This window comes from Notamacropus eugenii, chromosome 3 (genome assembly GCF_028372415.1).
Source record: "Notamacropus eugenii isolate mMacEug1 chromosome 3, mMacEug1.pri_v2, whole genome shotgun sequence".
Classification (NCBI taxonomy): domain Eukaryota; kingdom Metazoa; phylum Chordata; class Mammalia; order Diprotodontia; family Macropodidae; genus Notamacropus; species Notamacropus eugenii.
Window position 1 is genome coordinate 247,986,242 of NC_092874.1, and position 24,195 is coordinate 248,010,436.

General features: G+C 34.7%; 1 protein-coding gene across 1 annotated transcript in view; it reads left to right on the forward strand.

The window, feature by feature from the left end:
- Nucleotides 1–24,195, forward strand: part of CNOT2 (CCR4-NOT transcription complex subunit 2) — a 180,270-nt gene that overhangs the window by 145,358 nt on the left and 10,717 nt on the right. The window contains 9 exon segments of the mRNA XM_072655367.1: nt 6,989–7,136; nt 8,005–8,187; nt 13,900–13,979; nt 16,184–16,309; nt 18,387–18,511; nt 19,556–19,676; nt 19,772–19,928; nt 21,221–21,282; nt 21,383–21,432. Of these exon segments, the coding sequence (XP_072511468.1) occupies nt 6,989–7,136; nt 8,005–8,187; nt 13,900–13,979; nt 16,184–16,309; nt 18,387–18,511; nt 19,556–19,676; nt 19,772–19,928; nt 21,221–21,282; nt 21,383–21,432 (1,052 nt within the window).

The following is a 24,195-nucleotide window of genomic DNA, read 5'->3' on the forward strand; positions in this document are numbered from 1 at the left end:
ATGGTCAGATGGAAATTACTTGGAATAAACTGATTATGTTATGCTTTCACTTTGTGACATTAGTGGCCTTGAGTGTTTACTTCTGCTGATACTAGGCTAATTCATAGTATCAGATCAGTTGAAAATGAATTGAGCTGGTTCTCCAGTTGTAGTTCTCTGTCAGATGAGTATTCAATTTGGATTTTATGCTATACAAATCTTGTTATGTTTTTAATTCTGTAGTTTAGAAGAATGGATATTACCACAAGAACACCTGCAGAAGTTGTGGCTCTTAAAGAGCACACTTCAGTGACTGTTAGAGATATTGAAGCATTTGTTGGTGTGGGGAAGTCAGACATTTCAAGGATCATTCACGTCTACATGAAAAAGAACCAGTCATATGGAACACGTTTAGAAACAAAAAACAGTGCAAGAACTGACAAACTTCCTGCAAAACAGCCTAATTAATCTTCAGAAAACAGAGATCTTCAGAATATGGAGTAGTTTTCTTGAAGTTGAAAGAACACAGTGAGAAGACACATTTATTAAAAACAAAAACATTTGGTATGAAGAAAAAATGTTTTGTGTGAGCAAGATGTACGAAGTCTAGAATGCTGAAGATTGGAAAAAAAGGTATTTTTACAGTGAAACTGATGAAGCTTATTTTTTCTTTCAAGGTTGTACCAAGGTGATCTTTTAAGATCTGAACATCCTTATCAGATTGTAAAACAGCCACCAAAAAAAAAAAAATTGGAAATTTTTAAAATTTTCATTTGACCCCCTGGGATTCTTGTGTCTATTGAAGTAGTGCCACTGCTTATAAATTTATTGATATACTGAAAAACAGAATCATTCAAGAATTACAGAAATCCCCTGTGCACATAGAATATTGCAACATGCCCAGAAATTTATCCAGAAGATGGAGATAAACATGCATTGATTGCTTTATTTAAACTCTGTTGAAAACTATTTGGCTATATGATCAAGGCCAGACTTGGAAAAATGGACTGTTCTTCAAAGGTTCACTTTCTCCAGTGTGATATGTGGTCTCATGATGAACTCAAGAATGTGTTAACTCAGTGCCAAATTGTGTAAAACAAGTGATTGCCGCAGAAGAGGGACATATTGTATATTTAGCATTTTTTAAAGATGTAGAAAGTTGTAAGGTTTATTATATGTAAATAAATTTAATTATATTTCTTTGTCCCAGTTAATCTGGAGACCACTGTAGTTATCTAATTGCCTCTTAGTCATCAAAATAATCGCTTAACTAGAGGTTCTTTTAGATCTATATCAATATTTCTTACATAACAAGCTTCCTTCTTAGAGGGTCTATGTTCTCTTTAACAAGAGCTATACATCTTCTACATAGATCAGATGATCTGTCATCTTTTTCTTTATTTTCTCTCAGTTTTTAGTCTTGTGACACAGGTTAGAATTTTCTTGTCTTTGCAAATCCTTTTTTGGGTTTGTTTTGTTTGTTTTCTAATTCAGTACCTTCTTTAAAAAAGAAAGAAGTGTGTCTTTGTACACTGGAGAATGGAGAGATTTTTTTTGTGCCCCTTTACCTTCTCTTCTAGGTAGAGTTCTGTGCTAAACTTCAACCATAGATGACAAATACTTGGCTCTTGTAGAAAGAGAATTATCACTCTTTGCATGTCACTGCAAACTCTCTCCTGCTCTCCATACTTTGTGTAAGCAAAGTACTCAGTCCTTAGTGCTTTTATGTGGCTGCTTCTTCTCTCTTCCCAGCTGTGTCAACTGCCACAGAGTTGTCATATTCAACTTCCTTTCCCATCTTACCAACTTCAGCATCCCCCTTTGTTTCTCCTTTTTTACTTTATAAAATTCTTACATCCTTCAGATATTCCTAAATCATTCTCCTTCTTTCTTTCTTGTTACTCAACCTTTTCTTACAAGTTATAATGTTGTAATAATAATCTTTCAGATCCATTAAGCAAAATGGGTTATGTAGTGTACCTACAATAGTCAGAAATCTTTATGTACTCCATAGCAGTGGGGTCTTGCTACTTTGTCTTTATATTTAAAGATCCCCCTAGCTACGTGATTAAGGGAAAGAAACCCTAATTTTTTTAGCTCTCAGCCAATGCTGACTGACAGTCATGGCAGCAGATATTACTTAAACTCTTTCATAATATTTGGGAGTCATCTATAGCAAGATGATGACTAGATGGGTAGTTTGCTGATAAGGAGAGAGAGAGGGAAAGAGAGAGACAGAGAGAGATGGAGCAGCTTTGAAAGACAGGTGGGAAGATAATCAAGAAAGCCACAGTCAGGAAAACTCAGATAGGAGAGTATCTAGGAGGCAAGGGTGATTAGTAGTGTCAACTGCCTCAAAGAAGTCAAGGAGGATTAACATTACAGAACAGCCATCAGATTTAATGCCTTTCTGATTATGTCCTTTTGTGCACTATAGTTATAATCTCCTATCCTTCTACTAATATGACATTAGACTGTGACCTCCATTTTGGCTCCATTCTTAGTAGATACAAAATAAAGGATTGTTGAATTGATTTTTATTATACTAATTTTCCAGTGACAAAATACTTCTGTTTTCACCTATTTAGTTATCACACTCCCAAGATATGTGCTGACTTTGTTAATAAGACTGTTGTTTGGTGTGAACATAATAGAAAATAAAAGGTTTGCAATGATCCTTTCTGATTAAATAAACACTAAATCAAGTGTGTCTTTGAAACTCCAGTTTAATAAATCAATCAGTAAGCATTTGTTATATGTTTGCTATGTGCCAGGAACTGTGGTAAGCACTAGGGTTACAAATTTTAAAAAATGAAACAGTCCCTACTTGTAGGGAGGTTACATTTTAGTGGAAGAAGACAAGAAGTTCATATGTGGGTTAGTGCAGAATAAATACAGAGAAACACAAAATAGTTAAATACAAAGTAATAAAAAAGGATAGATTTATTAAACACCTACTATGTACCAGGCACTGAAGATAATTATAGCTGGGGACATCAGGAAAAAGATTTCATGCAGAAGATGGTTCTTGAGCTGTGGCTTGAAGGAGAAGAGTTGCTATGAAGTGGACAGGATTCCTTCCTGTGAGTGAATTTCTACCATGGAGAATGGCCCTTGCAGAGTGGAAGATAGAGCGTTCTTTGTGAGGGACAGAAAGAAGTGATGCAGTTTGTCTGTACCACAAAGTGTGGGAAGGGGAGTAATGGGCACTGAGAGGGGTAAAAATCGGGTCGTGTTTTGGGGAGCATTTCAAGCTAAAGAAGTTTGTATTTCACCTGAGAGACATTTCTCGGGTAGCCACTGGATTGGATTTAGTCATGGAGTGACAAGGTCAGATCTGCCTTACTTTGGCACAGCGTTTAGACTGAACTGGAGTTGTGAGATTTAAGGCAGGAATGCCAGGAAGCAAAGTGAGAGGTCCTGAACTACGATTGTAGTTGTAGGAGAGATGGATCAGCTATGACAGTTCAGTAAATGAGTAAAAACAATTTGTTTCCTAATATCAAATCTTATATAGAGCTTTGAGATTAATTGGGATATTATGAAATATCTGAAGGCTGGTTGTCTCATTTGGAAATATTCCATTCATATTTTCCTTTCTGTTTCAGATTTTTCTGACCTTTTTTTTTTTCTTTTTCAAACTAGTTAGCCTGTTCTCTAGCCTGAAGTGGACATCATTTAAATGTTAATTGTTCTGGGGAGGGAGAATGGTGAATATTGAATGTTAAAGTAAGAATAATGCAGATTATTTGTACATTTTCTTTATTCATGCCATCTTCTTTGACTTTTAGCACAAATAATAAACTGAACAAAGTGTGCCAACTTATAGTTGGCTAAATGTTTTGTTGTGTTTAGATCTTCCTTTCTTAAAAGACTGGTGTGAGAAATTCTTTGATTTGATATTTCTCAAGTCCTTAATTTTTCTGATATTCTCTTTTATAGCAAACCATGAAATGTATTTGGGAGAAATGGTCACCATGAAAAAAATTAAACAACTGTAGGTTAATATTGTAGAAGTCGGGAGGGTAGACATAGCAGGTTTTATTAAAGGCATATATTTGACTACAGTGAAAAAGATGGAGAAAGGAAGAAGAGAAAAGAGAATAAAACAAGTGAGAGAGCAGAAACAAATGAGGAAGAAGACAAGGAAGAAAAGTGAGCATGAGGACAAGGGAAGGAACAGGAAGAATATAAGTTAAACTTTATGACAGAGAGAAAGATGTCAGCATATCATTCTGCTGATTAAGGAAGTTATTGTTTATTCCAGGGATTAGGGAAGGCTTCAGGGAGAAGTATTATTTGGGAGAGGAGTGGTAGTATTTGAATTGGGCTTTAAAAAAGAAATGGGGCCATAGTTTTGTATCCACACCACTCTGCAATTTGTGTTATCCATGGTTAGTGGAAAGAGCATTAAATTTTAAGTCAGGAAACCTTGGTTTTAATTTTTGTTCTGCCTTTAATTGTGACCTTGGGGAAGTCCTTGGGCAAGTCCCTAAACCTGTGTCAGTTACTTCATCTATAAAAGGAAATGAACTAGATGATCTTTCTTTTAGGTACCTTTGACCTATAACATTCTGTGATTCCACTTCCAGGCCAAGGAGGATAAGAAATAAATCTCATTGGGACACCTACAATGAAAATTACATTTTTAGGATAAAATGGTGTATACAGCAGGGCTTCTTAACCTAGAGTCTACAGTGTCCATGGATAGATTTGGGGGGGTGGGTTGAGGGCAGGCAGGGATTAAGGGGTGAGGGGTTATGAACTTGAACTGGAAAAAATAACACCTTCGTTTTCAGTAACTTCTAATTATAATTTAACATTTCCTTCAGTTATTAATGTAGACAATAGACATAATGAGGAAGGGTCCATGGGCTTTGCCAAATTGCATACACAGAAGTTTTAAGAACCTCTACTATAGAAAGCAAGAAGAGGAATTGAGGTGACCTGGGAGAGGTTCTGTTAGAATAGAGAGGAATGTAAACTTGGAGAAGCACACACTTTTTACGTTGCTTCTTTGGGCTTTTCCTTTCCAGTCTAGCCTTCTGTTGCCTCATTAATAGTCTTATGGCCTCAGGCTTCACAGGGCATTGTGCACTCCCCAGAAGTGGTATATAACAAAGGGTCAACTTGCCCATGGTTTTTTATTTCTAAATTAAACACTGCTAAGCTCCATGTATATACATTATGACAACTATGGTTATTTAGTCCATAGAAATCAAGGAGTTTTGCTGCCTGAATTTTAAGCTTACCAGCTTCCTATATAACAAATCAGCATTGTTTGTATTGCAAAAGGTTGTGATACAGGAATTGAGAAATAGTACTTCATCATGCCAGAGAATGAAAAATTAACTCACCTTTCCATTCATAGTATGTGGAGAAGCACCCTTCTGGTTACTCTCAAAGAGAACCTTGAAGATATGAGTCCCTGTGCACAACAGCATTCTTGTGGTATCTTAATTCATTAATTTCTCACTTAGGGCTGTGGTGACTCAATATATATTTCTTATCACCTTTTCACATCCTTAAAAAAAAGCAACTAATGGTTCTTGAATCAGTGAAATGTTGCTTGGTTTTGAGAATAAGAAAGGTGATTTTACAGTTAAGATGAGAGAATTGAGGATCATTGGCCAGTTTCCTTCATTCATGCTATTTCCCTTAACTGTTTTGCACAAATTTCCTGAACCATCTAGAACACTCTCCAACGTGGATGAAATCACAGCCGAATGCATAGATCTTTTAAGTACTGAAGTATCTATAAATCTAGACTGTAGAGATGGGCATTTTTGATGTTCATCATACAGATCTTTTCTCTGTGAACTCAGAGACAGCAGTCAGACATATGGGTGTAATTAACATAGAATGATTTCTGGGGTGTTGTAGAGAGAGTAAGTGTTAGATCTCAGGAGACCTAAGCTTGGATTCTGACTCTCACATGCTGTGCAGCTCACTTGAGTTTTCTGGGCTCATCATTTATAAAATTAGATAATCTCCAAAGTCCCTTCCAGCTTTGAATTCTTGTGACCTGCTTTTCCTGCCCATTCATAGCAGATTAAAAGCTGCAAATTAAAAGGTCTTTTTGAGAAAGTATCATTAAAAGCAGGCATGGAAGTACTTTCCTCATTTGTTCCATGAAGTGCCTGAACTCCGCTAGCTATAAGGTCCCTTCTAACTCTGTAGTTCAAAACTGGAAAGCCCAATTTTATGGAGGAGAGAAGCATATCTCTGAGCTATGAAGAAAAAAGGTTAAATATTTTTCCATATCTCCTGTTTTAGAACAGTTACCATCAAAGCTTGACCAACTTACTGTGTTTTAGTTCATGAATGTTAAACTTTTCTGAGAAATTCACTCATTTAAAACACTTCAATCCTTGATATTAGATCAACATTGGATCAATTAGTATCAAAGCTCTGAAATGAATGGAAATCCTTTAAAAAATTTTTGGTAGACAAGTCCCAATGGTGTCATGTAACTTTTTTGGTTAACCTTTGTCAGCATAATTTCTTATTTGTGAATATATTCTCTAAATGGAAATATTTTCTTTAAATCTTATCATGTTTCACATACCAGTAAAAGTCATTAAAATTAAAAAAATATAAACTAAACAAAATTAAACTTCCTTACAAAGTAACTGATGCTTTAAGTTGGCAGTTAAAGAGCTTAATAGAAATGGATTCTAAATAAAGCATTAACGTTGCACAATTGATCTTAATAAAATAAATCCAAATATTGGTCCGTGGACTTTAACAAAGCACGTAAATCTATTGTCAAACCATGGACACATTAATCTTCTTAATTGAATGTTATAGTACCAAAAATATGTGTAACTAACCTCCATGTTTAAAATCTTATAGATTAGAGAATATCTTGAGGTAGAAAATTTCTTTAAAGATGCCATTCAGAGAAGTTAAAGTTACATAATTAGAAAGCTGTAATTTTGTAATTTCTTAATGGTATATTTTAGAATATTTCAAAATTGGTTCTGTTTCCCTCCTATAATTTTAATAGGTACACTAGGCCTTCCAATGAGGGGAATGAGCAACAATACCCCTCAGTTAAATCGCAGCTTATCACAAGGCACTCAGTTACCAAGCCACGTCACGCCAACAACAGGGGTACCAACAATGTCACTTCACACGCCTCCATCTCCAAGCAGGTATTTATTAGTAATCTCAAATTTTTCTTTAAAATCTATATCTTTATATCTTTATGTAGTGGTATGGCTAGATCTATGTTTATTATCTTACTTTATGAAAAAGACAGTCTATTTATATACCTGCAGACCTGTAGATATGTAATATAAATAACTTTGTTTTTATTTTTAAAAAAGAAGGAAACACCTTTTTTTCTGGTTCAGTGCTTTTCATTGAGGCAGGGAATTGATGTACTATCTTTATACTTTCACTTAATTTAAATATTTGTATTGTAGTAGGGTGAAATATTTCCATAATATATCTTTCCTTATAAATGTAAGGTCAAAAAGAATGAGTAGTGTGCATACTATTAAGAAATTAGAATGAACATAATTCTTTTTAAAAGAAATTTGATGCTACAAGATTCATTCCTTCATTTTGTTTTGACACCTTAGTGATTCTAACAAATATCTTCCCTTCGTTCCCACTTCCTCAATTTGTACCTTCCTCCCAAAAAAGATAAGGTTGGAGTGATTGGGTTTAAGAGTACATGTCACTTTCCAAGTTTGTAGTTTGCCATTTATTAACAAAGAGTAAGAACATATGCTTTAACTTTAGAAAAGGTCGTATTCTCAGGTGTTTCACATCATAGTATTCTCTCCCATTATTTATAATTAATGGCATTTTATGTTTTGTCTTCCACTAATTCCTAATGTGATTTACCTGTTCTTCCACCAGTACCTAGAGAAAGTATATGAAGAGTTTAGTAAATATGAATGATATTGTTTTAAAAAATACACTGGAGATCTAGATTATGACACAGATATTTGGTTTAGAAATTTAATGAGGGATTCTCAAGACTCCATCTTTTATAAACAATTTCTTTTTCAGGGGTATATTACCTATGAATCCTAGGAATATGATCAACCACTCCCAGGTTGGTCAGGGCATTGGAATTGCCAGCAGGACAAATAGCATGAGCAGTTCAGGGTTAGGTAGCCCGAACAGAAGCTCGCCAAGCATAATATGTATGCCAAAGCAGCAGCCCTCTAGACAGCCTTTTACTGTGAACAGGTAAGCTCAATCAGATTATACTGCATGTATAGAAATTATCTTTCTGTTTATGTTTTGGCTTCTTGCCAGCATTGCTATTCATGTTGACTACTCTGCTCATATCCTCAACTCTTTATCCATGAATTCATGATGGTACATCATCTCGTACTTGAGGTCAGAGATTTCATTTTTTTTCCATCTCAGTTCTGCCCAAACTTCCTGGCCTTAAGGTTTATTTTTTTTTTCAAGAGGGCTAGGGGTTGTGGAAGATTGCTTAGTTACATTAAAATATCCACTTTTATAACCACAACAAGCATTATTAATTGAGTACTATGTACCAGGTACTGTGGTAAGTGCTGGGAATAAAAAGAAAATAAATTTTTAAAAGTCTCTTCCCTTCAAGGAGCTTACATTCTAATGGGAGGAAACAACATATCTAAATCAGACTGTTCAAGATAAATATATAATAAAGGGAAAGTAATTTTAGAGAAGATGATCCTAGCAGCTTAGGGAGACCAGGAAAGGCCTCTTAAAGGAGAGAGTACCAGAGTGGAGTCTTAATGCCCAGTATCCTAACAACGGATGTTGGGACAAAGAGCATTTTAGGCTTGAGGAAAAGCCATTGCAAAAAGGCATGGAAGTAGGAGATGAAGTGTTTGTGTGATGATCAGTTGGGCTTATCTGGTTAGAGTGTGTGGAAAGGAATAGAATGTAAACAGATTAGAAAGGTAAGAAGGGGCTCAATTATAAAGGACTCTGAATTACTAACAAAAGAAATTTGTCATTGGTCTTAGGAATAATAAGGAGCCAGTAGAGTTTATTGAACAGAGAATGACATGGTCATGTTGATTATTATTGTTAGAAGGCTGTTGCTACAGTCAAGAACATCTGCACTAACTGGTTACTGTATGAGAAGAGAGCATACATCAATGAGAGATGTGCTAAGGAAAGAAATAATGGAATTGCCCAGCTGATTGGATATGTGTGGTAAACAGAAAAGAGGGATTAAGGATGTCGCTGAGGTTTTGAACTTGGGTGAGGCTTATGGTTTTCTGGACAAATAATAGAAAATTTCAAAAGATGAGAGAGTTTGAGAGAAAAGATAGTAAGTTCTGTCTTAGACATATTGAGTTTGAGATGCCTATAGGAAATCTGAGCTCAAAATGTCCAACACGCATTTCCTAAAGAGGAACTAGAGCTCAAAACAGAGATCTGGCAGTCATCTGTCTAAACATGATAATGGAACCCATGAGAGTTAGTGTTATTGAGAGTTAAATCATCAAGTGAGAGAATATAGAAAGAAAAGTATGGCCAAGACAAGAGCTTTGAAGGATACTCAGAGTTAACAAGCCACAAAAATCCAAAAGGGAGAAACTACATAGAAGAAGGTAGCCAATGTTGTACAGAAAAGAGATCATTGGTAACTTTAGAGAAAGCCATTTCAGTTGAATGATGAGGTAGGGAGCCATATTGTGGAGGGTTTTTAAAGACAAATGAGAAGAAAGTGAAAGCCTCTAGTGTAGATGACTTTGTCAAGAAGTTTAGCTGACACGGGGAGAAAAGATGTAGGTCAGTAACTGACAGGCTTTTCAGAATCTAGTGAAAGTTTTTTGTTTGTTTTTTAAAGGATGATGGAGAGTTGGGCATGTTTGTAGGAAGCAGATTGGGGGCTGAGACACTGGGAAAGGTTGAAGATTTTAGAGACACTGAAGGTGCTGATAGAGACAGTTTAATCTACTGGAGAAGATGGAAAGGAATGGAATATTGATTCCACCTGTAGAGGAGTTGGCCTTAGCAAGCAGAAGGAGATTGGAGTGAAAGGAGATTGGAGTGAAAGGCGATTGTGTGGGACATGATGTCAGAGGATATGAGATAAGAAGGAAGAGAAAAGAGTGAGTGCCTGGCAAATGGCCTCAGTTTTTCAGTGAAATATGAAACAAAGGCCCTCCATAGATAAAATGTGAGTATTGAGAAGAAGAAAAAGGGTTTGGGAACGCATTTATCGTTAGTGGAATGGAAAATCAATTGAGGGTAGTAGAATTACTGAGCTATAGCAAGGACTTGCCTGAAATCAGCTGGCATGAATTTATAGCATACCCAGTCAGCATAGTTTTTTGATTTCCTCCAGGTCTGTGTAACATCACCTGAGTAGGAGGGAAAGTACAGATAGTGGGAGTAATCTATGGTTGAAATTTGACAGGCATGAGCTGTGAGAGCACCAGGTGCCAAGGGCCTCAATCAGAGAGACTTGTTAAATTGATCTATCCTGGTGTCCTGATTGAGAAGAAAGAAAGAGTAGCTAGAGCAGTTACTGCCTTTACAATACTAGGAATGGAAGGAGCTATTTCAGTAGCTTACCAGTTTTTAGGAGATATATTTAAGTATTCTATCTTACTTTTAAATTGGACCTGTGACTTCATTCACTCCCAGTGAGGGGGGAACCCTCTACTGATGCAGATTGACAGCTGCTCTGAATCTTAGCTTCTTAATGAGCTTCCTGGAGCATTTAGTTGAACTCAAACTATCCTGACTCCAAGAATTATTCTTGATTCTCTATCTCTTAGAGTTTTCTGTATTGTTTTTGTAAACTTAAAAATAATTGAATGATAAAACCTTATTACACAAAGAAAGCTTCAACTTGTAGCTATAAGGAGAAGTACCACAGCAAAGAGAGTTGACCTTAGAGTCAGGAAGACAGACCTAGAGTTATGCCCTGCCTCTGACATACACCTCGTCATTTAAACTCAGTGCCCTGTTCAACTCCCCAAGTCTCTCCTTTGCACAGCAAGTACCATTCTGTATTGGTAGAGGTGTTTATGCACCATGAGTCCTGTATACCAGTGACATCACAGATCTGGTTCAAAATAATTGGTATTGATTACCATCATATATCATCATAAATTAGAATCATGGCTGGGTTGCTGGGTTTCATCAGGTAAATTTTGCTGGTAAGTTTTTTCTTTATTAAAACCTGTGTTACCACAAGTCTTGCACTTTCTGTTTAACACAGCATGTGATTTAAGAAAATTGGTGATTTTCAAACCAGCCTTCTAGTCCTCTTAAAAAGATGAGGATTCCAGGTTTACTACTGCCTAGCTTTGGCAAATTAGACGAGTCATTTCTTCAAGGCTTTGCTTCACCAGTAAATGGGGTATGCCATATCTATCTTAGGATGACATGATGTGAAAGTGAATTTTTCATTACCAAATGTCTCTGTATGAAGTTCTGCTTTGGGGAACTGTCAGCTTCCTGAAGATGGAAGTTTTTTAGTTTTGTTTTTGTCTTTTAAGACCAGGTTTGTGTCAATCAAACAAAATTCTGTTTTGGAGGGAGAAAATGGGTGATGATATTGGCACTTTCATTTTCATAATCGCAGAAGGGAGCAGTAAAGCTACTTACCCACCTTGAAATGGTTTCCTAGTTTGGACAATTTAGTTGTGTCCAGTCAATAAGATGAAACTTTCTTAAAACGGTAGTACTTTGTTAAGTATTGATTGATCAATGTTTGTAAAAAAATTGGTGTAGGGAACTTTGGGATGAAGAATTTCAGAAGGCCTTGACATGATCACATTTTATCCCACTTTCTCTTTTGTTTGTGCTCTATAAATACTTCAGCTATTTCTAGGTAATTAGCACAGTTTCTCTTGATTCTTCATTCTACAAGTTGCTGTTATTTATACTTTTAGTCTTATAGTCAATCCTGTTGTAATTTATTGCTATCTAGTATTTTATATGCTGTCACCTCTTTGCAGTCTTTTTACTTATAGTATTTCATCTAATCTCATACCCAAAGGGGTATGTGCTTTTGTACTTATATTGTAATTTGTATCAGTTTGTCTTTGTACTTGTTTTAGCTCATCCTACTAAATTGTTTTTCATGTTGAGGAATTCACAGATAGCAGAGTTATTAAGAGTGCTGGACTTGGAGTCAACAAGACCTGAGTTCAGATCTTGCTACAGACACTTAGCTAGTTCTGTGCCTCAGTTTCCTCATCAGCAAAATCCGAAATAGTGCCTACTTCTCCCTACTACTCCCAGGGTTTTAATGCAGAACAAATGAGATACATCTGTAAAGTGTTCTATAGATCTAAAAGTGCTATATAATTGCTAGCTGTTATTAAGAGTGTGCTGGTAAATGGTTAACAGTTCACTCTGGAAAAAAATGTCCATGTGACATTTTAAGTTTAATTTCCATTATCAGCATTTTCTCCATCACTTAAATCTAGACAGCAAATAAATCAAGCCCTGAATTGTAATGTTTGCCTATTTCTGAGCAATATATGCTCACATCAGAAATTTAGCAACAGACTTCAGAGCCAGTTCAAGCTATCTCCAGCAGCACATCCCATGTTATTTTTATTTATTATTTGTCATTAAAAATATATTTGGATGTTTTGGCCTTTTGTATAAACAACTTCTAAATGTCAGATACAAGGCTCGGAAATGCCACTTGAATTATTTAATATATTTATTAACAGCTTTTCTCATCTATGAAACAGTTGTGTTTGAATATACCTTGCATTACCAGTTTGAACCAATCTTTCAAAATCTTCCATTGGCTTGCTTCCTTCCAGTGTGTAATAGTCTAGCAGCATGTTTTGTAAGCATTTTTACTTCCCTTTAACCTCACAATTATAGATTAAAAGAAACCCTGTTTTCGTTCTACATTATAATCAACATTTTCTCAATACTGGCTAGAAAACCAGTGGATCATCTGATCACTGTTAACACAAATAGTCTTAAGGAATACATTGTCAACATAGGATTTGCATTTTTTTTAATTACAGTTTTTAGTTATTTGTAGTCTCAAGGCCTCCTTTTTGATGCCTTATGAGGGTACCTTATGTTTTTGAAGGCTGTATTATTAGAATGTAACCTTTGGCAAGTCCTACTAAACCGGAAAGGCTCTGAATGATAGGCTATATACCTGTTAAATTGAGACTACTATAATTAAGTTTAGAGAGATTCATCATCACAGATTGTGAGTTTTCAGCTGAGGGCATCATAGCTCTTTAAGACTGCCTATAAGTTTCAGAGTACTTATGATCAAGGTAGATAGAACACTGATGAAACCCCAGATTTTTGAAGTATTGAAAACACATCTATAACCTAATTTTCTTTAGATTCAGTTTTATAGTAATTTTCAAGAACATGCCTTTGAGCCTTAAAAAATTTACAAGCATGCTTTAAAAAGATATGATTCAACACACATTTTGAGTATTAATTGCATATGTGAATAGATTGGAGATAATAAAATAATTGAAAATTTGGCTTGTGTTTTCACAGAATTTACCATTTAGCCTGGAAGATCAGTGTTGTTATGAATGAAGTGATATATTATAAAACACTTTTAATTCATTGATGATAATATTCTGTATAGCACAGCAAAATGCAGCCATAGAAAACCAGTATTAAATCAACTAATCTTAAAGTAAAACTATTGAGCTGTATTTATTCTCTCAGGATATTGACCACATTCTGTTTCATTCTTATGTTTACTTTATTCATTAAAATCTTTAAGAAAAAAAAAAACCTAGTTTTTCATCTGGTTGATTATAACAAATCAGACAAATTAAAGCAGAATAAAAATTGAATTTAATAAAATAAGATTGATATCAGTTCCCAAAGGTGATATAATCTGAAACAAGGAAATCAAGAATATGCACTTGTTTTTTTCTCAGCTGACAATTAGTCTTCTTACATTATATCTAAAACTGTTTTCTGTGTACCTAGTATGTCTGGATTTGGAATGAACAGGAATCAGGCATTTGGAATGAATAACTCTCTATCAAGTAACATTTTTAATGGAACAGGTAAGCTTCTTCCATAAACAGTAGCCTAAAAGAAAAAATATTCTGCATTATTGAAGCATAAAGTGATTTGGGTTGTTCCTCTTAATACACAGTATTTCAAACGTTATGAACTGGACTTAATGTTTGGATGTTACCAATTATTTAATAGAAGTAGAGAGATGCTATTTAGCTACATAGTATATATATATATATATTATGTTTGCTATCTGCTATGTTTTATAATATGTAAATTACAATACTATATGAACAGCTTTTGGCTAACCATATTATCAGCACAATTAAAGATCTCTTCCATATCAGAAACCATTGCCCTTCAGAAGCTGCTTTCCCCACCATGACTGCAGGAAAACAGTTTTCAAAAAGCTATAAGAAGTTTGCAAAACATCGACACCTGATCATGTTGTATAATTTTTAAGTTTTCATAAGCTGAATCTTACTACAGTTATTGAAAGAAAAATAAAATTGGATTACATTGAAAATTGTTTGTCTGATGTTAACCATATCTTTTACTGTGTAATAGACAGTTTAGTAACAGGATACACTGACTCCAATTTGCCTCTAATGGAAGGCAAAGGCAGAAACCTCAGACTTGAGCTGATCTCTAACTGTTCCTCTAACTAGGAGCAAAAAAAAAAAAGGAGGGAGAAAAATTTAAGTTAAGGTTGAAATAAATTGAAATAGGGGAAAGGTAAGAAAATAGTGGGTGAGATAGACTTAGAAACAGACATGAGGTGGTTTTAGCTTGAGCAGGAAGAGGTAGAATGAGTTAACTTTTTATAATAATATATATAACATATTATAATAAAACTTTTAGAAAATACTTTATACAAGAATAATTTCTTTTAAATGAGAATAGTAAAATTCTTTGAAAAATAAAAATATTGAAATGTGAGATTTGGGGATTAATATGTATGTGCAGTTTTATACAGTTTATAATATACTAGAAATCTATGAATAATGTAAAGTACTGTAAAATTTTGGAATAACTTTCAAATATTTATTTGAACTAAGTCTCATGGTACGATTTATGCTACAAAAATGATGTATAACTAAAATGATAGGTTCTTTTTTTTTGTCAACTAACTAGTACAAAGAAATCTGTCTTACTGTGTGATCTATTATACCTCCATTACTTGTTTTTGAAAAATTACTTAAGCTTTTTTAAGAGAGGCATCATCATGGTATAGTGAATAGAGGGCTGATGTTGGAAGTATGGAGGAGTTGATGATTTTCATCATTGTAAAGAGTTTCTACATGCAGAGTGCACTGAACAGATCATCAGTTACAGGCCCAGGAAAAAATTAGAATGTCAAGCTGTAGTCCAAAATATTTACCTTCTGAGAGATTTATCTCTAGGGTGACCATAAGGTGATAACATTTTTCACTCATGGCAATTATCTGAAATTTTATCTATAGCAGGATTGTGATCTGCTTTGGTAAAATGAGTATGCACACCCACAAAGTCATAGATCCTCCAAGTTCTGAAATAACAGAACAGATGAATTCTATAAAAGAATGCATGCCATCCATACTGCATTCCCCCTTTTTAATCCTCCTATATTTTTATTACTTTGTCACCTTAGTTAATTATAAGTAGATCCATAGTTCTGAATTTAAAGTAAGACATTGTCACTTTGAAAGAAAAGTGAACTTTGGTAATTCAGCTGGTTAAGAATTTTTATCTGTAGCATCACCCTGAAAGTATCCATTTTAAATCTAAGAAGAAAATAATTATTTTTTACTTTGGTGCAGTTTTCAAACAAATTGTCCTTTTTGAGTAGCGTAAGTAATAGTACTACTTAAATTTTCCACAATTATCTTACTACCTCAAAACTACAATTTTAGGATATTTTCCAAGTATCCTTTACTAAATGGTTAGTTCATCGTTTTAGGAATTTGTCATAGGTCAAAATGTTTTGTGTTAGATAACTTTTTCTTTTTTTGAAATAGTATTTTATTAACATCTAAAGATGTGAAATCAAACCCCCACCACCACCATCACCACCTTTTTTGTAAGCACAAAAACATCTTCTCTACCCAGCATTGTGCTTAGATGGGTAATGATGAAGGCTAGTACAATGTTTCAAATAATGTCCATGCAAAAATGATAGTGCTATTTGGGTTTTTATTATATAGTTACTTAAAATCATGAGATTTTACATAAGTGCAAAGATTTATAACATATGTATTTTGTTATTGTTTAGATGGAAGTGAAAATGTAACAGGATTGGACCTTTCAGATTTTCCAGCACTAGCAGATCGAAACAGAAGGGAAGGAAGCGGTAACCCAACTCCATTAATAAACCCCTTAGCTGGAAGAGCTCCTTATGGTAAGCCTGGGAGAAGTGGGGGAGGACCGTTAAATTGGCAAATCAAAAGAAATTTCAGTGAGTGTATTTCAGTTGATTAGAATTATTAATATAGAAAGGCAATGTATTTAAAATGTTTTTAAAAGACATCTCATTGATTATATTTGGTTCAGAATTTTGAAATGTGAAGATATAGTCAGTGAGGCATAGACATTCCACAGGAATTCTCTAAAGACCTATACAGGCACAGTTTTCTTCAGTCCTCAGTTGACCTTAATCACCACTGTCTTCTCTTTGCTCTGTCTTACACAAATATTTGAAGTATTTTCCCAGAGAAGATATTTAATGTTAATCAGTTAATAAGTGCTTACTAATGGCCAGGCACTGTACTAGGTGCCAGGGATACAAATGAAAAAATTAAACCATTCCTGCTTGAAAGGTGCTTGTGATAAGGGGGGTAAGAAGTGTCTGTGCATAAATATAATCTACAGTAAATTAAACAGGACAGTTTGGGAGGGAAAGCACTAGAAATTGGAGGAAATTAGGAAAGAATTTATGGAGAAGGTGATGCTTGAGCTTCTTCTTAACGGGGTTCTCTGTGATTGAGGTGAGCAAAAGAGTACATTCCAAGCAGGAGGCAAAGAAAGGAAGGGAGAAAGAAGATGGACTGTCATGTGTGAGCTTTGACTGCGAGTGAATAACTGTCTTAAAATCATTCTCCTGGTGCAGGAAGTTATTTTGTAGTCTGTGTAGATTAGAAACATAGAGTCTCAGCTGCAGTAGACCTTAGAAAACATCTAACGTAATCAATGTAGTCATCTCCTCTTTCCCCAGACAAGAAAAGGGAGGTCCAGAAGAGGTTAAGTGAATTGCCAAAGGGCATATATGAACTTTTAGTAGCTACCAGTGTAACTGAGGTATATAATTCAGTCTCCTATAACCCCCTGTTCATATGTCATTGAAAAGCAAAATTACGGAATGACAGAGTTGAAGAGTTAAAATTGAAACTAGCCCAATATTGTAATTTATAGTTAATCTACATAGAACTGATAGGCAGGTAATAATCGCACGTGTGGTGTGAGTTCTTTTGTACACTTGGAAAATTTACATCCTTGGAAATTTTTGATGTAGATCATGAGTAGAGATAACTTACTTAAAAGGTTAGGCTCTCATCTTAACAGCAAAGTCCTTTAAGTTTTCTAACCAAGAAGGATTTGTAGGGCCTCCAGGTCATGAAACAGGGAAATATCTTTTTCATAATAGGAAGTATACAAAACAGTGTTCCATAAATAAGGAGAATTGATCTGCCCAGGAAGTTGAGTACCTAGCTAGCTAAATTTTAATTCAGACTCTAATGTCTTTAACCTTTCCTCATAGGTCCAATTTTTCATCCCTTTAATCATTTCCGTTGTTCTCCTTGGACCATCTCCAGTTTCTCCATATCCTACTTGAATTGTGGAGCCCCAAACTGGACCCTGTACTCTATTAAGGGCCTGACCAATGCCAAGTATAGTGGGAGGATTACTTCCCAGTTCTTGCATGTTATACATCTAGAACATGGAGTCCACAAGAAATCTGAAATAATGTGGAGTTGTTATATAATTGATTGCAATTTTCCCACCCTGTAAGTCATTTTCAAGTAGAATACTGGCATGTTCTTTTTAAAATTACTTTATGCATTTGTGTTTGAAAGCTAACTAGTGTGTATATTATCTAGTTAACATTTTAAAGAAAGCAAGTTTTTTAAATAAAAGAATTACTGCTACTGTTGCTGATATCAGATAATATTAAGCACCTGTAATATGGCACTGAACTAGTGCTATAATGCTACCACTCTCCTCCCTTGTATTATTTTATAGAGAAAGATATTAAGAGATAGGCCAACATTAAAATAAAACATTTTTGTAGCAAGATTCTAAATATTAAATTTATAAAGAAATCCATATTTATGCCTTGTTCTTAAAAGCACAGATATTTCTAAATATACATATATGATCCATTTTATTAGCATAAGGAAAGTTAAAATATAATAATATATAGCAAAATGTTGGTCATCAGGATTTTTTAAAACATCTGTAATTCTGTTTTCATTATCTAGTTGGAATGGTAACAAAACCAGCAAGTGAGCAATCCCAGGACTTTTCAATACACAATGAAGATTTTCCAGCATTGCCAGGCTCCAGCTATAAAGATCCAACAACGAGTAATGAGGACAGTAAATCTGTAAGTAATTATAAATCATTATTTAAATTTGTTTTGTAAGTGGCTATTCTTTTCTAACTATATTTGGCATTTTGAAGTCATATATTAAATATATGTGTGTATGCATATATTATATGAATATATATTATTACAAAACTGCTACCCTTAAAATACTCTTAATAGGTAAACTCTTAGTAATGTAGAAAACAATTCATCAGAAGATGTTGTTATTCTCTATTTCTATCAGTTTGCAAATTGTTGTTGATATTCTCAGAGTTAATTTAGAATTTTATTATAGTCCCTGTCACCTGGAGCCATTGATGTTTGAAATATTACCTCCTAAGGAGCTATATTTTTCTGGAATGAATTTTCTCTTTGAAGACTCTTTCTACCGTTTCTATTCTTGTGTTGATTCAAGGAAATAGGCTTCCTATTTCTGGTTTACCCAACATGCCTATTTTGTTCACATTTTATGAAGTATCTCTTTCACTGAAAATAATATTTATTATTACAGATAAAAGCATAAGGAGATTAAGAACCATTTAAGAAATCACATATTCTAAGCAGTAGTAGTGATTGTTTATGGAAAACGTTAGATGATTTGGGTTTTTTTCTGATGGAGAGCCTTTATAAAATTGTATTTAAAGTTCTCCCAAACATAAAGCTATCCACATAATTTTTTTTAGCTTCTTGACTTTACAGAGAAATGTGACTATCAATTATAGCCTTGTACTTTAAAAAAAACTTAATTCTAAGTTTGTTTGGCTGTTTTAAGGGGTGCCCTGGAGACTTCAGAACAGAGATTCTTAACCGGATGTCCATGGATAGATTTCAAGGAGTCCATTAAAGGTTAAGAACCTGAGTTCTAGAGGTTTTCAGAGATGGAATAGAATGTTATAGCTTTTGGAAGAGATATTAACTTTCCACTAAATTAAATGTGATTTACAGATATTTTTAAGTTGTGATTCCATTTACATAATGAAGGTTTGTTAAATATGTGACATCGAGAGTGTTTACAGATAGCCAACTTTACATTCACTTTTGAAAAATTCTTTCTTGTTTTAGAATTTGAATACATCTGGTAAGACATCTTCAAGTACAGATGGACCTAAATTCCCTGGAGACAAAAGTTCAACAACACAAAACAACAACCAGCAGAAAAAAGGGATCCAGGTGTTACCTGATGGTGGGCCTATAGACGAGACAGTTTAACACCTTTTTCAACATATTTTCATTACTTCTTTTCCTTAAAAGTAAAGTCAATGTGGTGTTCTCATCTAGGTCGGGTTACTAACATTCCTCAAGGGATGGTGACGGACCAATTTGGAATGATTGGCCTGCTGACGTTTATTAGAGCGGCAGAGACAGACCCAGGAATGGTACATCTTGCATTAGGAAGTGACTTAACAACACTAGGCCTCAATCTCAACTCTCCTGAGTAAGTCTGTTTTCTCGGTAAACAAAATCATTTTAAAATAGCTATGTTGCTTTTCATTTTGGCTATATGCTAAGTAAAAAAAAAAAGAGAGTAAAACTGTCTTCTAAGTTAAACGTTGAAATGTACTGTCAGTGAAATTCAAATTTTCTTTTCGGTAAAAATAACCCCATACATTTTGAAGAAAGTCATTGGTGTAGCTATAGCATTGTGTAAGCTTTCCCTCAAACTAGCAATTTATAGTGTTCCCTGTGGGCATTACGGTAGCTTTGTAATTGTCCTTTCAAATAAGATGTACTCATTCATTTTTCTTTGATACATCAACATTCTATATCTTTTTATAAACTTTTAGAAAATACTATCTTTTTTTAAACTGAAGTGCCTCTACCAAATACCTACTTGTCATATGCCCAGATAATTGCTTAATCCATCAATCCTTTAAGTATTTTAATTTGGAGTCCTATTTGTAATCCAGAAGTCTTAATTTAACAGTATGGGATTTGTCCTTCCACTAGATAATTACTGTTTTAAATTGACTTTTGAAAAATTACAGCACTTTGTTAACTAAAACTGTGAGAATTGTGCTATTTCTACAGTATTAGTCCTTTTATAATAAAACTAAGACATCAGTTGTCCCATATTTAGTTTGGCAAAATACTTAAAGAAACATGCTAAAAGTAGAAGGGGAATCATAATGCTTGAGTGAATTACTGGTGAAGTTACCCCATAAAAGGTGGAAAATTGTTTTGATTATAAAAGTAGGCAAAGTATACAGAGATTAAGCCTCATTTGTAACTAAGTTCTTCATTTGTAAATTGTTATATAATTTCTGCTCTCTTCTCCTCCCCCATCCCCCGCCCCAAGGAAAAAATAAAAGAAATTTTCAAATCTGACCTATACCTTCAGAGGCTATTTTGTATTCATTACATGTCTAGGGTTAATATATAAAAGGGAAAAAATATCCCTTTATGTTGTTCTGATTTTTACTTTATTAATTTTTGCTTCTGCTATTTATTTCATCAGTCAGCAATTGGAGGAAGCTTGTATCTTTGATTTAATTCATAAAATAAAAATCCTTCAAATTGCGGCAGTGGAACTTAGTGCCAGAGATATTAAGGACCTTTTATAGATAATTATTGTGTAGTATCTTTTCCCAAAAATTTGATAATTATGGTATTACTAAATCCTTCGTGACAGATAGATATATATATATATATATATATATATATATATTTTTTTTTTTTTTTTGAGGAAAATTTTACTAACTTCATAGTAATTTTTGTTTTCCTGTTCAGAAATCTCTATCCCAAATTTGCATCACCCTGGGCATCTTCACCTTGTCGACCTCAAGACATAGGTAGGGGAATCTATTCACATTAAAACTTGTCCCCTCAATTTTACCCCCAATATCTGTAGATAAGTAGGTAATCAGCACCCCCCCCTTTTTTATTATATAGACTTCCACGTTCCATCTGAGTACTTAACGAACATTCACATTAGAGATAAGGTGAGTATGTTTTTCTTCTCCTTAACGTAAGTTTAATTATGTGACAACTGAAACATTTCTTACAGTTTTTAATGCTGCATTTCAAAATTTGTCTTTTTTAATTATGTAAAATTCTATTTAATCTCCTCATGTTCCTTTTTTTCCCCTTTATACATCCAAATGGTTTCTTGGTGACCCAATATTATGTGTAGATACTGATATTCTGCTCTCCGGTGCAGTCAGTGACAGCATACTGGCATTACCTTTGCCAGTATGCACACAAATGTAGCAGTCTTTGCCCCTTTCATTGAAAAATTTTCTCCAGTGGATGTCATATGCTTAAACATTGAGTTGTGAAATACATTTTCTCTCATCTCATTATATGCAGTTTTCTTCTAAGTCTACTTATAAAACAAATCTTAACATCAAAGATCTAAACAATTTCTAAGAAGAAATTTTTTTTTAATTTCAACAATAGAGAATATAAAATTGAATTAATTCTTTTTAACCAATATAAGCAGAAATATGGGGAGGAGGAGGTCACTAAAAAGTACTGTGTTAGACTTTTTAACAATAGAATAGCATAGTGGGGAAAATTCTTTGAAACTAAGTGATAGGCATTTAAGTGGGAACAAATGTGTTAACTGTTGAGGACTTATTTTAAGTAGATTTCAAAATTCTCTAATTTTGTGAAAGCCAGTTGAGTCAAATGTATTAAAATCATTAACTGGCAAAGAAACTGATCCTAGTTTTCAAACTATTTCTTCCAACAAATAATTGTTATTGATTTATAGGTGATATGCCATTGCCCTCATGGAGTATATAGGCTGGGATGGGAATAAATATAAATACAGATTAATTAGAATGTAGAATTTTACTTGATAACATAAATAGAGAGGCATGAAGCAAAATACTATGAGTGCTATGGGGAAGTCGTCAGCCAAAGAGTCTGGTACATTTTATAGTATTTGAGTTGGGTTTTAAAGGATGGGGAGGAATTAAATAGGCAAAGTGGGTGAGGTAAGGTCTTAAGGTTTAAGAGGAATATGAGCAAAAGTGAGAAAACAATGGAGAGTACAAGCTTAGGGAGTAGAAATGAGATAAAGCTGGAAAAGTAAGATGGCACCAGATTGTAAGAGCCTTTGATTACTAGGCAAAAGGGCTGCTTCAAAATGGATGGTACGCATAAATCTTGGACCCTTCATCACTAACAATTATCTCTAGTAATGACCCTCGTCTTTTATTTTTCATATCCAGCACATTTGTTCTCTTTCATCTACACTCTAGTTTGTTGACATTCTCCACACAGATCTAGAGTTGAAAGAGACCTCCTAAGTCACCTGGTCCTCCTTAGGAAACAAGCCTGCTTTCATTTAAATCTTTTCCTTTCTCCATCTCTCTTCTTGCATTCACTGAGATCTGACTCCCTCCTGATGGCGCAGCTTTCATGTTCATCTTTTCAGATTGTACCTTCACTCATATCCTCTGGAATACTCTTTACTCCCCATTGCCACTTCCAGGTTCTCCCTTTACCACTATCACACAGTAACCTCTCCTTTAAGTTTCACTCAATCTCTTTACCACTGGGTCCAGATTCTGGTAGCAGTTATCTTCAGGACACTCTTCTTTGCTCTGTGAGTTCAGTGCCTGACTCCCTGTCTTATCTTTCCTCTCCTAACTCCTGCTCTTATAGTAGGGGACTTCAGTATCCCTAATCTCCTAGTTCAACTTACTTCCCTAAGCTTACTCTTCTACCCCACCTCAACTATACACCAAGGTAGGAATTCACTCACCTTGCCATTATCTGAAATTGCCTTCTCTGATCACAATTTGTTCTCATTCCACCTCTCCCTCTGCCTTACCTTACCCACTCTAAAACCTGTTCTTTATTCTCACTGTGACCCCCAATGCCTGGGCCCCTCAGTTTTTCCTCAGGCCATTATCCCTACACTGGTTATATTCTCCTCCCTTCCTCATCTTGATCCCTTAGTGAACCAATTCAACTGGAAACTGTCCTCTGTTCTCCAGTCTCTTTATCCCTTATCCTCTGACTGATCTTGCCCTGCCCAACCTTAGCCTTGGATTATTCCCACCACCTTTCCACTTATTCACATGCTACTGAACCAGGCTACAGAAAATCACAGAATCATGTTGAATGTACCACAAATTTGTCTTGCTGTTTTCAACTGGGCCCTCACTATGGCAAGGCAATCCTTTTTTACACTTCTCTAATTAATCCCTTTTTTACACTTCTCTAATTAATCCCATCTCCCCTGTCCTGATCTTCCCATCTGACAACCTTGCCTCATATTTCACTGGAAAAAAAAATGAAACTTTTTGCTGAGAGTTCCCTCTTATTCCCTCCTCATTGTTCTCATCTCAAATTACTCTGCTGCCTTCCAGCATCATCTCCACTTTATCACTTTGTCTCAAGTGAAGGAGGTGGCCTTTGTTGCCAAGGCAAACCCTTTATATACATCCCATTTCCATCCCATCTTTTCTAGCAGATCAGTTCCTCTATCATCCCTACTGCCTACAAAGAAGCCTATATCTTCCTCATCCTCAAAGTATTTTCACTTTAGCCATTCTTTCCTACTATGTGTTGTCATATGTCTCCTCCCTTTTGTTACTAAATTACTTGAGAAAATCTTCTGTAATTAATGGTTCCATCTCCTTTCCTCTCACTTTCTTCTTAAATCTGCAGTCCGGTTTCCAGCCTCTTCATTAAATTAAAACTTTTCCCCAGAGTTACCAGTGATCTCTTAGTTGCTGAATCTAATTTCT